The sequence below is a fragment of the Pseudophryne corroboree genome, chromosome 3, assembly GCF_028390025.1.
Source record: "Pseudophryne corroboree isolate aPseCor3 chromosome 3, aPseCor3.hap2, whole genome shotgun sequence".
NCBI lineage: Eukaryota > Metazoa > Chordata > Amphibia > Anura > Myobatrachidae > Pseudophryne > Pseudophryne corroboree.
Genome location: NC_086446.1, coordinates 27,389,518 through 27,403,630, shown reverse-complemented (window position 1 = coordinate 27,403,630; position 14,113 = coordinate 27,389,518). Strand labels below are relative to the sequence as shown.

The window sequence follows — 14,113 nt, the reverse complement described above, 5'->3', positions numbered from 1 at the left end:
GGAACTGTAACACCACGTTAAGGTCCCATGGTGCCACTGGGGGCACAAAAGGAGGCTGGATATGCAGCACTCCCTTCACAAAAGTCTGGACTTCTGGTAGAGAAGCCAATTCCTTCTGTAAGAAAATAGACAGGGCCAAAATCTGTACCTTAATGGAACCTAATTTTAGGCCCAAATTCACTCCAGACTGCAGGAAGTGGAGAAAACGGCCCAGATGGAATTCCTCCGAAGGAGCATTCTTGGTCTCACACCAAGACACATACTTCCTCCAGATACGGTGATAATGTTTCGCTGTCACCTCCTTCCTAGCCCTTATCAGAGTAGGAATGACCTCATCCGGAATGCCCTTTTCAGCTAGGATCCGGCCGGCGTTCAACCGCCATGCCGTCAAACGCAGCCGCTGTAAGTCTTGGAACAGACAGGGCCCCTGTTGCAACAGGTCCTCTCTGAGAGGCAGAGGCTACGGATCTTCTGTGAGCATTTCCTGTAGCTCCGGATACCAGGCCCTTCGAGGCCGATCTGGAACAATGAGAATTGTCTGTACTCCTTTTCGTCTTATGATTCTCAATATTTTTGAGACGAGAGGAAGAGGAGGGAACACATAGACCGACTGGAACACCCACGGGGTCACCAGGGAGTCCACCGCTACTGCCTGAGGGTCCCTTGACCTGGCACAATACCTCGGGAGCTTTTTGTTGAGGCGTGACGCCATCACGTCTATTTGAGGAAGTCCCCACTGACTTGCAATCTCTGCAAAGACTTCTTGATGAAGTCCCCACTCTCCTGGATGGAGATCGTGTCTGCTGGGGAAGTCTGCTTCCCAGTTGTCCACTCCCGGAATGAAGACTGCTGTCAGAGCACTTACATGATTTTCCGCCCAGCGAAGAATCCTGGTGGCTTCCGCCATTGCCACTCTGCTCCTTGTTCCGCCTTGGCGGTTTACATGAGCCACAGCTGTGACGTTGTCTGACTGAATCAGAACCGGTAGGTCGCGAAGAAAATTCTCCACTTGACGTAGGCCATTGTATATGGCCCTTAATTCTAGTACGTTGATGTGCAGACAAGCCTCCTGGCTTGATCACAGACCCTGGAAGTTTCTTCCCTGTGTGACTGCTCCCCAGCCTTGGAGGCTCGCGTCCGTGGTTACCAGAACCCAGTCCTGAATGCCGAACCTGTGACCCTCTAGAAGGTGAGCACTCCTCAGCCACCACAAGAGAGATACCCTGGCCCTGAGGGACAGGCTGATCATCTAATGAATATGTAGATGTGACCCGGACCACTTGTCCAGAAGGTCCCACTGAAAGGTCCTCGCATGGAACCTGCCGAATGGAATAGCCTCGTAAGACGCCATCATCTTTCCCAGAACTCGAGTGAATTGATGGACCGACACCCTTTTTGGCTTTAACAGGTCCCTGACCACAGTCTGGAGTTTCTGGGCCTTTTCCATCGGGAGAAAAACCCTTTTTCGTTCCGTATCCAGAATCATGCCTAAGAAAGGCAAATGGGTCGTTGGAACCAACTGTGACTTTGGTAGATTGAGAATCCAGCCGTGCTGTTGCAACACCCTCAGGGAGAGTGACATGTTGTTCAGTAACTGTTCTCTCGATCTCGCTTTTATTAGGAGAATGTCCAAGTACGGGATAATTGTGACACCCTGCTTGCGCAGGAGCACCATCATTTCCGCCATTACCTTGGTGAAAATCCTCGGGGCCGTGGAAAGCCCAAACGGCAACGTCTGAAATTGGTAATGACAATCCTGTACAGCAAATCTCAGGAACGCCTGATGAGGAGGATATATGGGGACATGAAGGTATGCATCCTTTATGTCCAGGGACACCATATAATCCCCCCCCCTCCAGGCTGGCGATGACCGCTCTGAGCGATTCCATCTTAAATTTGAACCTTTTCAAGTATAGGTTTAAGGATTTTAAATTCAGAATGGGTCTGACCGAACCATCCGGTTTTGGTACCACAAACAGGGTTGAGTAGTACCCCATCCCCTGTTGAAGCAGGGGCACCTGGACCACCACTTGTTGAAGACACAGCTTTTGAATTGCATTTAAAACTACTTCCCTCTCCGGGGAAGAAGCTGGTATGGCCGATTTGAAAAACCAGCGAGGAGGGACCTCTTTCGAATTCCAGCTTGTAACCCTGGCAAACAATGTCTATTGCCCAGGGATCCACCTGTGACTGAATCCAGACGTGGCTGAAAAGTCGAAGATGTACCCCCACTGGGGCGGACTCCCTCAGGGGATCCCAAGCGTCTTGCGGTGGATTTTGTAGAAGCCGGGGAGGACTTCTGTTCCTGGGAACTAGCTGTAGTTGGGAGCTTTTTCCCTCTACCCTTACCTCTGGTGGATATATGCGACCGAAAGGACTGCATCTGATAATGCAGCGTTTTCTTTTGCTGTGAGGAAACATAAGGTAAAAAAGTGGATTTACCTGCAGTAGCTGTGGAAACCAGGTCCGTGAGACCTTCACCAAATAATGCCTCACCCTTGTAAGGCAAAACCTCCATATGCTTCCTTGAGTCGGCATCACCTGTCCATTGTCGGGTCCACAGGGTTCGCTCAGCAGAAATCGCCATGGCGTTGGCTCTGGAACCCAGTAGGCCAACATCTCTCTGAACATCTCTCATATATAGGACAGCATCCTTAATATGACCCAAGGTCAATAAAACGGTATCCATATCCAGTGTATAAATTTCAGCAGACAAGGTATCTGTCCACGCTGCTACAGCGCTATAAACCCAAGCCGACGCTATCGCCGGTCTAAGTAATGTACCAGTATGTGTGTAAATTGACTTCAACATAGTCTCTTGCCTGCGATCAGCAGGATCCTTGAGGGTTGCGGTATCTTGAGATGGCAGCGGCACCTTCTTGGATAAGCGCATCAACGCTTTGTCCACTCTGGGAGAGGATTCCCACCGTATCCTGTCCTTAGCCGGGAAAGGATGCGCCATAAGAATCCTTTTGGGAACCTGCAGTTTCTTGTCTGGAGTTTCCCAAGCCCTTTCAAACAACTAATTTAGCTCATGTGAAGGGGGGATGTAACCTCAGGTTTATTTTCCTTATACATGCGCACCCTCGTGTCTGGGACCGAGGGGTCATCTGTGATATGCAACACATCTTTTATAGCAATAATCATATAATTAATACTTTTTGCCAATTTCGGCTGCAACCTCGCATCATCATAGTCGACACTGGAGTCAGAATCCGTGTCGGTATCAGTGTCTGCTACTGGGGATAGTGGGCGCTTTTGAGACCCAGAAGGGCCCTGCGACATAGTGAATGCCATGGATTGACTCCCTGTATTTCCCCTGGACTCTGCTTTGTCCAACCTTTTATGCAATAAATTCACATTTGCATTCCACATATCCAACCAATCAGGTGTCGGCGTTGCCGACGGAGACACCACACTCATTTGCCCCACCTCCTCCCTAGAAGAGTCTTCTGCTTCAGATATGCCGCCACACGCGTACCGACACCTTACACACTCAGGGAAATCTGTAATCTGGAGACAGTTCCCCCAACCAGAACCTTTGGAGAGACAGAGAGAGCGTATGCCAGCACACACCCAACGCCAATGACCCTGGAAACACAAGTCCCAGAAATACACAGTGCTTTTTTGTTTTATATATAAATGTATTGACTGCGCTCAAATTATGTGCCCCCCTCCTGCAAAGCCCTCTGTCACCGTGTTCAGCAGGGGAGAGTCCGGGAAGCCAGCTTCTCAGCAGCGTGCTGTGGAGAAAATGGCGCTGGTTAGTGCTGTGGGATCAAGCTCCGCCCCCTCAGCGGCGGGCTTCGGTCCCGCTCAAAATATCAAATAACCTGGCGGGGGTTGTATATCATACTGCCATAACTTGAATACACCTCTAATGCCAGTTAAGAGGTTTATTGCTGCCCAGGGCGCCCCCCTCTGCGCCCTGCACCCATCTGTGCCTGCTGTGTGTGCGGGAGCAATTGCGCGCAGCGTTACCTCAGTGAAGATCCAAAGTCTTCTGCCGACTGTGAGGTCTTCTTTCTTCGTATAATCATCTGGCTTCAATCTTCCGGCTCTGCAAGGAGGACGGCGACGCGGCTCTGGGACGAACGGCAAGGGTGAGACCTGCGCTCCGATCCCTCTGGAGCGAATGGTGTCCAGTAGCCTAAGAAGCAGAGCCTATCACTGAAGTTGTTCTGCTTCTCTCTCCTGTTGCCAGCAGGACTCCCTGAAAATAAAAAACCTAACAAAATTCTTTTTTCAGAGACACTCAGGAGAGCTCCCCTGTAATGCACCCAGTGTCCTCTGGGCACAGGATCTGATGTCTGGAGGAGGGGCATAGAGGGAGGAGCCAGTGCACACCCATTCTAAAGTTTCTTTATAGTGCCCATGTCTCCTGCGGAGCCCGTCTATTCCCCAAGGTCCTTACAGAGTCCACAGCATCCTCTAGGACGTAAGAGAAACATTATCTGGCATGTTCAGGAAAATTGGATGGAAACTCAACCTCCATTTCCTGAGCCCATGCCTCAATAGCTTCTGCGGCCCAAGTAGCCGCAATGGTGAGCCCATGCGCGGCCCCTGCAAGTGTATAGATAGATTTCAAGCAAGCCTCCACGCGCTTATCCGTCCGCTCCTTGAGAGAAGTGACGGTAGTGACAGGCAGAGCAAATGACACCACCATCCGAGCGATTTGCGAATCCAGTAGCAGTGGCGTTTCCCAATTTTTGCTCAACTCTGCCGCAAGGGGATAGCGGGCTAGCATCTTCTTGTGCGGGATACATTTCCTTCCTGGGTTCTCCCAGGGTTCCTGACGTATGTCAACCAAGTGGTCAGAATGAGGTAAAACCAATTTAGTAACCTTCTGACGTTTGAACCTATCCGGTTTCTTAGACGTAGTAGCAGGCTCAGGATCATCATCAATCTGAAGAATGAGCCTGATAGCCTCCAAGAGATCAGGAACATCCACTTGTGAAACAGATTCCCCACCAGAAACGTCATGATCAGAGTCTGTGGGGTCAGTATACACACCATCTTCATCGGAAGAGGTATCCAGAACATGCGTGGATTGAGAGGAAGTAACAGCCTGCTTAGAGGACTTCTTAGGTGGGACAGGCTCAGGAATACGTTTATCCAAAGAGTTATTCAAGTGCTGTAACTGAGTGGACAGAGCATCTGTCTATGGCGGATTAACCGCAGGGACCTTATAAAGCTGAAAAGGCACAGGAGATTTCTTGACATTGCATGATGAACGTATGCTGGGGGTCACCCATCGCAGAGTAAGGCCACCCAGCATGCTTACTGCCGCCCCCTCCCTTGTAAGGGTGTAGAAAAATGGCAGCAGGTGCTCTGGACTGATGAGTCAAATTTTTTAATATTTGGCTGTAACAGAAGGCAATTTCTTTGCCAATGGGCTGGACAGCGGTAAAATAACTAGTGTCTGAAGGCAACAGTGAACCATGGTGGAGGTTCCTTGCAAGTTTGGGGCTGCATTTTAGCAAATGGAGTTGGGGACCTGGTCAGGATTAACGGTGTCATCAATGCTGAGAAATACAGGCAGATACTATTCCATCATGCAATAACATCAGGGAGATGTCATTAGGAATGATCTTCAGTGTAAAGAAGAACAAGGAGTCTTGGAAGTAATGATATGGCCATCACAAAGACCTGATTTCAACTTCATCGAGTCTGTCTGGGATTACATGAAAAGGCAGAAAGATTTGAGCAAGCCAGAAGCACTGTGGTTAGTTCTCCAAGATTTTTGGAACATCCTTCCAGACGAGTTCCTTCAAATAGTGTGTGCAAGTGTGCCTAGAAGAATTGATGCTGTTTTGAAGGCAGAGGGTGGTCACACCAAAAATGTATTTAATTTAGATTTCTCTTCTGTTAATTCACTTGGCATTTTCATAATTGATAAAAATAAACTAATAATACTTCTATTTTTGAAAGCATTTTTCTAAGCATTTTTTCTACACCTGACTAAAACTTTTGCACAGTTCTGTACATAGTGTAATAACAGGACACCACAGGCTGCTCCCCCTGTATAATAATAACAGGACACCAAAGGCTGCTCCCCCTGTATAATAATATCATGACACCACAGGCTGCCCCCCCCCCCCCCCATAACAATAATAACAGGATACCACAGGCTGTTCCCCCTGTATAATAATAATAATAATAACAGGACACCACAGGCTGCTCTCCCTGTTTAATAACAGGACACCAAAGGCTGCTCCCCCTGTATAATAATAACACAGGACACCACTGGCTGCTCCCCCCTGTATAAAACGAGGACACCACAGCAAGCTCCTCCAGTATAATAATAACAAGACACCACAGGCTACTCCCCCTGTATAACAATAACAGGACACCACAGGCTGCTCCCCCTGTATAGGAAGACGCCATTACCTGATCTTTATGGACACTGACTTGGCGCTGCCCGATGAAAACTCACTTCCTGTGTGTGGAACGCAAAGACCGGAAGTAAGGTGAAACGCACAGGACAGAAGTAGGGTGTGATTGGCACAGGCCGCTTCCTGGTGACTGGCCCCTCCCCTTCTACACCCCGGCCACAGCACCAAACTCTGTAATCAAGATTACCATACATGTCCTCAGTACAGGAGGCCGGCGGCCATTTTCTTGTAGACCAATCCGGCGGCTGCAGCAGCAATACGTTCACTGGCCGTGTAGTGACGTCAGGAGCGGCGGCCATTTTCCCCTGGTCTGAGCTCCGCCTTCCTTCTGTCATTCCCACAAGGCAGCAGGAGCAGAGAGCAGCCATTTCTGTGTCTGGCAGCAGGTAATGTTATTATTATTATTATTCTATAGACTGAGCAGCTCTTGTGTCAGTTTGCTGTACTACAGGTGGAGCAACCTCTGGTGCCTTGTTATAGTGCAGCTGGAGCAGCCTCTGGTGCTGCATTATCCCTGTACAGGTGGCTGCATTCTAGTGTCCTATTACTGTAATACAGGTGGCGCAGACCCCGGTGTTACAGTAATACAGGTGGAGCAGATCCTGCCGTTACCGTAATACAGGACTGGAGCTCTGAGTGTGTTAGCCAGGCATTCCAGTTACCAGAATAGGGCTACAAGATCCTTGGTCATCACTTCCAGCTGCCCCATTGGGTCTTACAGTACATTAGCCATCCAGTCTGGCTGCTGGAATGGGGTCTAAGTTCCTGAGTCCTCCATTCCAGCTGCTGGAACAGATAACCATAACATGGGTTTAACTACAGTATTGTGGGGGTCATTTCGACCCGATCGCTCGCTGCAGTTTATCACAGCGCAGCAATCGGGTCGGAACTGCGCATACGCTGCTGCCGCAGTGCGTCGTTCCTTAGCGATCGCCTCTGCCTGATTGACAGGCAGAGGCGGTCGCTAGGCGGGAGGGGGCGCGTTTGTCCGCCATTTTGGGGGCGCAGGCGTGGCCGGACCGTGCGGGGGACGGACCGCAGCAACTGCGTGACATCACGCAGCGGCACGTAGCCACTGCGACCAGGGGCAGCGACGAGCAACTCCCGGCCAGCCGCAGGAGCTGCACTGGCCGGTAGTTACTCAACAAGTATAAAAGCATCCCCCATGTGCCTTGCTTTTGTACTTGTGCGGGGGGGGGGGGGGGAAGGGGGGGGGGGGCAACAGACATGCGGGGGGCGGGCGAGCCTGTGCTGGGCGTCTCCCCGTATGTCTGGGAACATGATCGTAGTTGTGCTAAATTTAGCAGCGCTACAATCAACTCGGGATGACCCCCTGTGGCTCCACAGTAGCATTTTGTAGGGGCTCTGCAATACCTAGAGGGAGGGCATCTGCCTACAAGGGGTCCACGATAACAAGTCACCCAAACCGTGGAACATTGAGGCAACATCATGAATTCTAGGGAGGGGACTATAACCCTGTCACCCAGGAAGACTCAAGCCGACCATGGTTACCAAGTCACTAACAGAGAGGTGCACCTGAGAGTGTCCGTGTAACCATCTTGTATGCACCCTCCTCTATACACTGATCAGGTCCTCTTTCTGAGGCCAGTTACATCAGGTATGTGTCTTGGAGGTCCAGGGCTCTTGGCTAAGAGAGGATCATTGATGTAACCTCCAGCAATGCCATGTGATGGTCACAGAGCAGTCTGTGTAGCTAGGTCAGAGGATCTTCTGAGAAGCACTGACCATGACTCAATGGCTCTGGGTATAAGCGGGACTAAAGGTCCATACATATTAGACGATGTTGCTCTGTGAGTGAAGTCATCTAGTGTTTCCTCCTCCCGGGCCGGCCGGTCGGCGGCCGATTGTACACACTGAGCGATATGACCGCTCATATCGCTCAGTGACGTCACGCCTCCGCCGGACGTGCATGCAGCTCCTAGACGACCGTCCAGATAGAGCATGCATGCACTACCGACAGTGACGATCGTTGCCGACCCGCGGGGCCCGGCATCTGTCGTCGCTGGCGGCATACACACTTGCCGATAAAAGTCGCTTAGGGACGGGGAAAATGTGCGATGTTGCTAATTTTATCGGCAAGTGTGTGGGCCTTTAGTGGTCACTCAGTTAGTACACCTATGTTTATATAGGCAATGTGATAGCGTAGTGATGAGCGCTACTAATTTACAGCACTGGTGTCATGAATTCAATTCCTGTGTGGGTTTGTTCATGTTCTTTGTCTTCATTGGTTTCTTCCAAGTGCTCTGGGTTCCTCCCACAATCAAAAAACACACTTGTAGGCTATTCGGCTTCTTTCAGTAATACGCTGTGTGTGTGTGTGTGTGTATGGGTGGGTCCGTGTGGTAGTAAATGTAGATTGTAATCTCCACTGGGGCAGGAACAGGTGTCAGTGACAATACATTCCCTGTAAATCGCTGTTTATATGTAATAACTATTAAGAAATGGCATCTAAAATTTATATTTATTTTACTAGATATCTGATGATAATGTCGATTTGATTACCTTATAATATTCGCTATATATGGGTAAGAGACTCAGTACGCTATTGGCGTTTGGGGTACCGTAAGGGTACGCACCTAGCGTAGCAGACACTTAGCCGTGGTCGAGACGCACGAGCGGCACGTTCGCTCACGGCTTAATGCGTAGAGTCAAGCACGCTATAGGCTGCCGACTACCGTAATGATACGCTACCAGCGTAGCGGACGCTCGAGACCACGAGAGGAACACGAGCGGCGCAGACGCTAACGGGATGACACTCAGTAAACCTAGTATGTAACACTTAGAAAGGATACTCTTATACTGAAAACCTTGTACTGAAATACTGTAGCGATGTAACGCTGCTTAACCTTGTTAATGCTAAAGCTGCTTGAGCGATCGAGACGCTCCTATTACCCACAGTAATGTAATGAACACACGATACTTTACTAAGGTTCCAAAACCTTTACTAACAAGCTTTTAGTTATATCGAAAAGGGGAAACAGTTGACAAGTCATACACTACAAGCTAACATATAATTCTAACAGAATATCTAGACAGAAATATACACAATAGTAAACGATCACAAATACAAATACATAGACTAAGAATGAATGGCTAACATTACACGGGTAACAAAGTGGCTACAGAGAAACATACCATACGGGGAACGCTCGCTAGAGCAACCGAAATCCAGTCCTCCAATTATCAGAGATAACTGTTGAAGAGAGAGTACTGGCCGGTCTGGGGACAGTGACCCTTATATACACAACATACAGTGTACTTCAAAGGGCCCTACAACCTTATTGTTCATTGGACCCAGGAATGTCTCTCTGCACTATAACAAAAGGTCATAGGTGGATTTGAACAGGTGGGCTGTGACTATTACAAACAGCTCAGGTGGGAGGGAATCGCCGGATTCCCGCCGCATAGATAATGAACTGCAAATATAGGATATGTCCAGAAATTACTAATGGCCATAACTATACGCAGGAGCGATTAATCTATACCTAACCAACACCGGTTTGTTGCTATTAAAATACTCTTCGGTTAGGTACCAGACACCACTGTTCAACCTTAGACAGACCCTTTGTATCACGAAAAGAGGGATTCCCATGTCCATGGACAAGTCACTTTAAACAAACTTACAGTTATCACTAAGGGGAACATTACCTATAAAACCTATATGGATTTATTAAGCAGCGATTGAGTCGCCCGCTAGACGCACACAAACTCTACCGTAAATGCACATACCATGCGCTCGAGCGCACGCCCGTAGAGGCGCCGTCACGCAATTGAGAATATGTGCACGCACGCCAGAGAAAGTGCATGTGCAGCGGGCAAGCGCATGAGGTGAATATATGGCAACGTGTAACGTGATTTTTTTCCGACTTTGACACTGAGCAGTGAGAAGTCAGGATGGAGAATGACAGGAGTCACTCTGGAGATCATCTACCTGCTGACTGGGGAGGTGAGGGGATCTGGGAGTGTCACAGTGACATCACTTATATCTATAGTAATAATACAGGGACATGACTGGAGAGGTGAGGGGATCTGGGAGTGTCACAGTGACATCACTTTTATCTATAGTAATAATAAAGGGACATGACTGGGGAGGTGAGGGGATCTAGGAGTGTCACATCACATCACTTATATTTATAGTAATAATACAGGGACATGACTGGGGAGGTGAGGGGATTTGGGAGTGTCACAGTCACATCACTTATATCTATAGTAATAATACAGGGACATGACTGGAGAGGTGAGGGGATTTGGGAGTGTCACAGTGACATCACTTATATCTATAGTAATAATACAGAGACATGACTGGGGAGGTCACGGGATCTGGGAGTGTATGCAGTGATATTCAGTGTCCTATGTAGTAATTGTGTAATTTACCTTTTCTTTGTTTCTCATAATACACAGGATTACACCGTAGTGAAGAAGACATCCGGTGAGTGTGAGACACTCAGCAGCTGTCCCCGTGTATCAGGAACGCTAAGCAGGACCCAGAGCCCCATCCTGGTGCCTCCACCTCACTCACTGATACATGAGAGGCACAATGTCAAGATCCTGGAACTCACCAACAAGATCATTCAGCTGCTGACTGGAGAGGTGACTGCTGGGAGTGGGACATTATACAGTAACACCAGGGGACGTGTCTGGGTGATGACTGGAGAGGTGACTGCTGGGAATAAGCCATTATAGAGTAACACCAGGGGACGTGTCTGGGTGATGACTGGAGAGGTGACTGCTGGGAATGGGACATTATACAGTAACACCAGGGGACGTGTCTGGGTGATGACTGCGAGAGGTGACTGCTAGGAATGGGACATTATACAGTAACACCAGGGGATGTGTCTGGGTGATGACTGGAGAGGTGACTGCTGGGAATGGGGCATTATACAGTAACACCATGGGAGGTGACTGCTGGGAATGGGGCATTATACAGTAACACCAGGGGAGGTGACTGCTGGGAATGGGGCATTATACAGTAACACCAGGGGAGGTGACTGCTGGGAATGGGGCATTATACAGTAACACCAGGGGATGTGTCTGGGTGATGACTGGAGAGGTGACTGCTGGGAATGGGACATTATACAGTAACTCCAGGGGATGTGTCTGGGTGATGACTGGAGAAGTGACTGCTGGGAATGGGGCATTATACAGTAACACCATGGGACGTGTCTGGGTGATGACTGGAGAGGTGACTGCTGGGAATTGGATAATATACAGTAACACCGGGGGCCACGTCTCAATGATGACTGGAGAGGGGACTTCTGGGAATGGGACATTATACAGTAACACTAGGGGATGTGTCTGGGTGATGGCTGGAGAGGGGACTTCTGGGAATGGGACATTATACAGTAACACCAGGGGATGTGTCTGGGTGGTGACTGGAGAGGTGACTGCTGGGAATGCAGCATTATACAGTAACACAAGGGGACGTGTCTGGGTGATGACTGGAGAGGTGACTGCTGGGAATGGGACATTATACAGTAACACCAGGGGATGTGTCTGGGTGATGACTGGAGAGGTGACTGATGGGAATGCGGCATTATACAGTAACACCAAGGGACGTGTCTGGGTGATGACTGGAGAGGTGACTGTTGGGAATGGGACATTATACAGTAACACCAGGGGATGTGTCTGGGTGATGACTGGAGAGGTGACTGCTGGGAATGGGACATTATACAGTAACACCAGGGGACGTGTCTGGGTGATGACTGGAGAGGTGACTGCTGGGAATGGGGCATTATACAGTAACACCAGGGGACGTGTCTGGGTGATGACTGGAGAGGTGACTGCTGGGAATGGGACATTATACAGTAACACCAGGGGACGTGTCTGGGTGATGACTGGAGAGGTGACTGCTGGGAATGGGACATTATACAGTAACACCAGGGGACGTGTCTGGGTGATGACTGGAGAGGTGACTGCTGGGAATGGGACATTATACAGTAACACCAGGGGATGTGTCTGGGTGATGACTGTATCATTGTGTGTGTCTGGTTCCTATAAGGTGTCAGGATGTCACTGTCTATGTCTCCATGCAGGAGTGGGAGTATGTAGAGGAACACAGGGGTCTGTACAAAGACGTGATGATGGAGAATCACCGGCCCCTCACATCACTGGGTAAGAGGAGACTGTCATATATTGTACAGGGGAGAGCAGGTATGGGGGCCTCTATATATACACATCATCTGATAATCGCATATATACACTGTACTCAGTCACTGTGTGTCTCCTACAGATGGGCCCAGTAACAGAGATACCCCAGAGAGATGTCCCCGTCCTCTGTATTCCCAGGACTGTACAGAGGAGAATCACAGGACCCCACAGGAGGATCAGGTAGGTGGGATTTAGGGTCTCATCAATATATCAAAGTGCCTTTTTTTTAATAAATGTATTTTCAAACACAGTTTTCAGTAGTTGATAAAGCATGTATAGTACTTTGAAAGCAACGGTAAATAATACATGTATAGACAAAGATCGTTATAGTACTTATTCAGTATTCACAGCTAACTAATAAATGAAATAATCTGAAAAATGTTCTCAGAAGCACTATATCAAGAAACAGCAATCAGATATTCACAAAAGAGCTTAGTCTTAAAAAAGAAAAGAAAAAAGGAGCAAGGAGGAGAAAGAAAAAGAATAGAGAGGATGGAAGCACCTGGCAGGGAGCGCCAAGTGAAAGTATTAAAATCCGTCAAAGTGACGTTACAGAAACATAAAGGGGAGGTCAAGGCAAAACCGTTGCTATCAAATCCCACGTCAAAAGCAAACCAGATCTACAGATATCAAGGCTTTATGTGAAGATGACGTTCTAAATTCCAACCATCCAATCCACATAGTTCCATAGGAACCATGACCTTCATGGGTAGAGTAGTAGATCTTGTCCATAACCATCTAAAAGTCCATTTGTTGGCACCAATTCCACACAGAGTAGGTGAAGAGGGTGATCGCCAGTGCACCGCAAGTACCGCTCTGGCTGCATTGTTCACGTGCCCGAGTGGGGACTTTTGATATTTACATAAAGGAATATCTGAATGGTATAATAACCAAAAGTCAGGCCTCATAAGGACAGGGGAACCCAGGATCCTCAGTCAGCTTTCTAATATTATCCCAATATTGAGTGATCAAAGGACAATACCACCATATATGCATTAGGGTTCCCTGTTCCCTACCACACCTCCAGCAAAGAGGGGATACGCCCGGACAGAATTTATGTATAATAGTCAGACAATACCATCTAAATAATAGCTTATATTGGGTCTCTACTACCTCCATATTGTTCCAGCAGGCACTAATCGTCTGGTAAATCTGATCCCAATTCACTCGAATCCCCTAATGAGAAAATTCTCTTTCCTGAGGCTCTTGATACGATGGTTCAGAGGGCTAGTGGTCTAAGTGTCAGCTTAGTAACCGTGATGACTAGGGTTCCATTCCCCCTTCGGCAGATTTTTGTATGTTATATAAACCAAGCCACAAAATAGATCAGTGCGCTCGTCCCAGTCAATATTCCTGTACTAACATGTGTGGTCCACAAACCACAACTCAGTCAATAGTATATCTAATTTCCTGTTCCCAAATTCAGAGTATACAGGATATATTTACAGTCACAGAAAGGCTCAGCAGCCAAATGTCCACACCCTCCACGTTTTTCGGGCAGTTGCTAAGTTCTTCAAAAATGCCACTAGGTACACGTAGCCCAAGGAAAA

General features: G+C 48.5%; 2 protein-coding genes across 2 annotated transcripts in view; one reads left to right on the top strand and one right to left on the bottom strand.

The window, feature by feature from the left end:
* The window catches only part of LOC135054583 (uncharacterized), a 34,619-nt gene extending 28,129 nt beyond the window's left edge, over positions 1 to 6,490 (bottom strand). Inside the window, exon 1 of the mRNA XM_063957744.1 lies at positions 6,391 to 6,490. The gene's annotated coding sequence lies outside the window, so the exon portion shown is untranslated. The remainder of the gene's footprint in view (positions 1 to 6,390) is intronic.
* LOC135057098 (uncharacterized) overlaps positions 1 to 14,113 on the top strand; it is a 122,173-nt gene that overhangs the window by 96,256 nt on the left and 11,804 nt on the right. The window contains exons 9-12 of the mRNA XM_063962999.1: positions 6,711 to 6,781; positions 10,818 to 11,006; positions 12,449 to 12,527; positions 12,646 to 12,743. Coding sequence (XP_063819069.1) covers positions 6,711 to 6,781; positions 10,818 to 11,006; positions 12,449 to 12,527; positions 12,646 to 12,743 — 437 coding nt within the window. The remainder of the gene's footprint in view (positions 1 to 6,710; positions 6,782 to 10,817; positions 11,007 to 12,448; positions 12,528 to 12,645; positions 12,744 to 14,113) is intronic.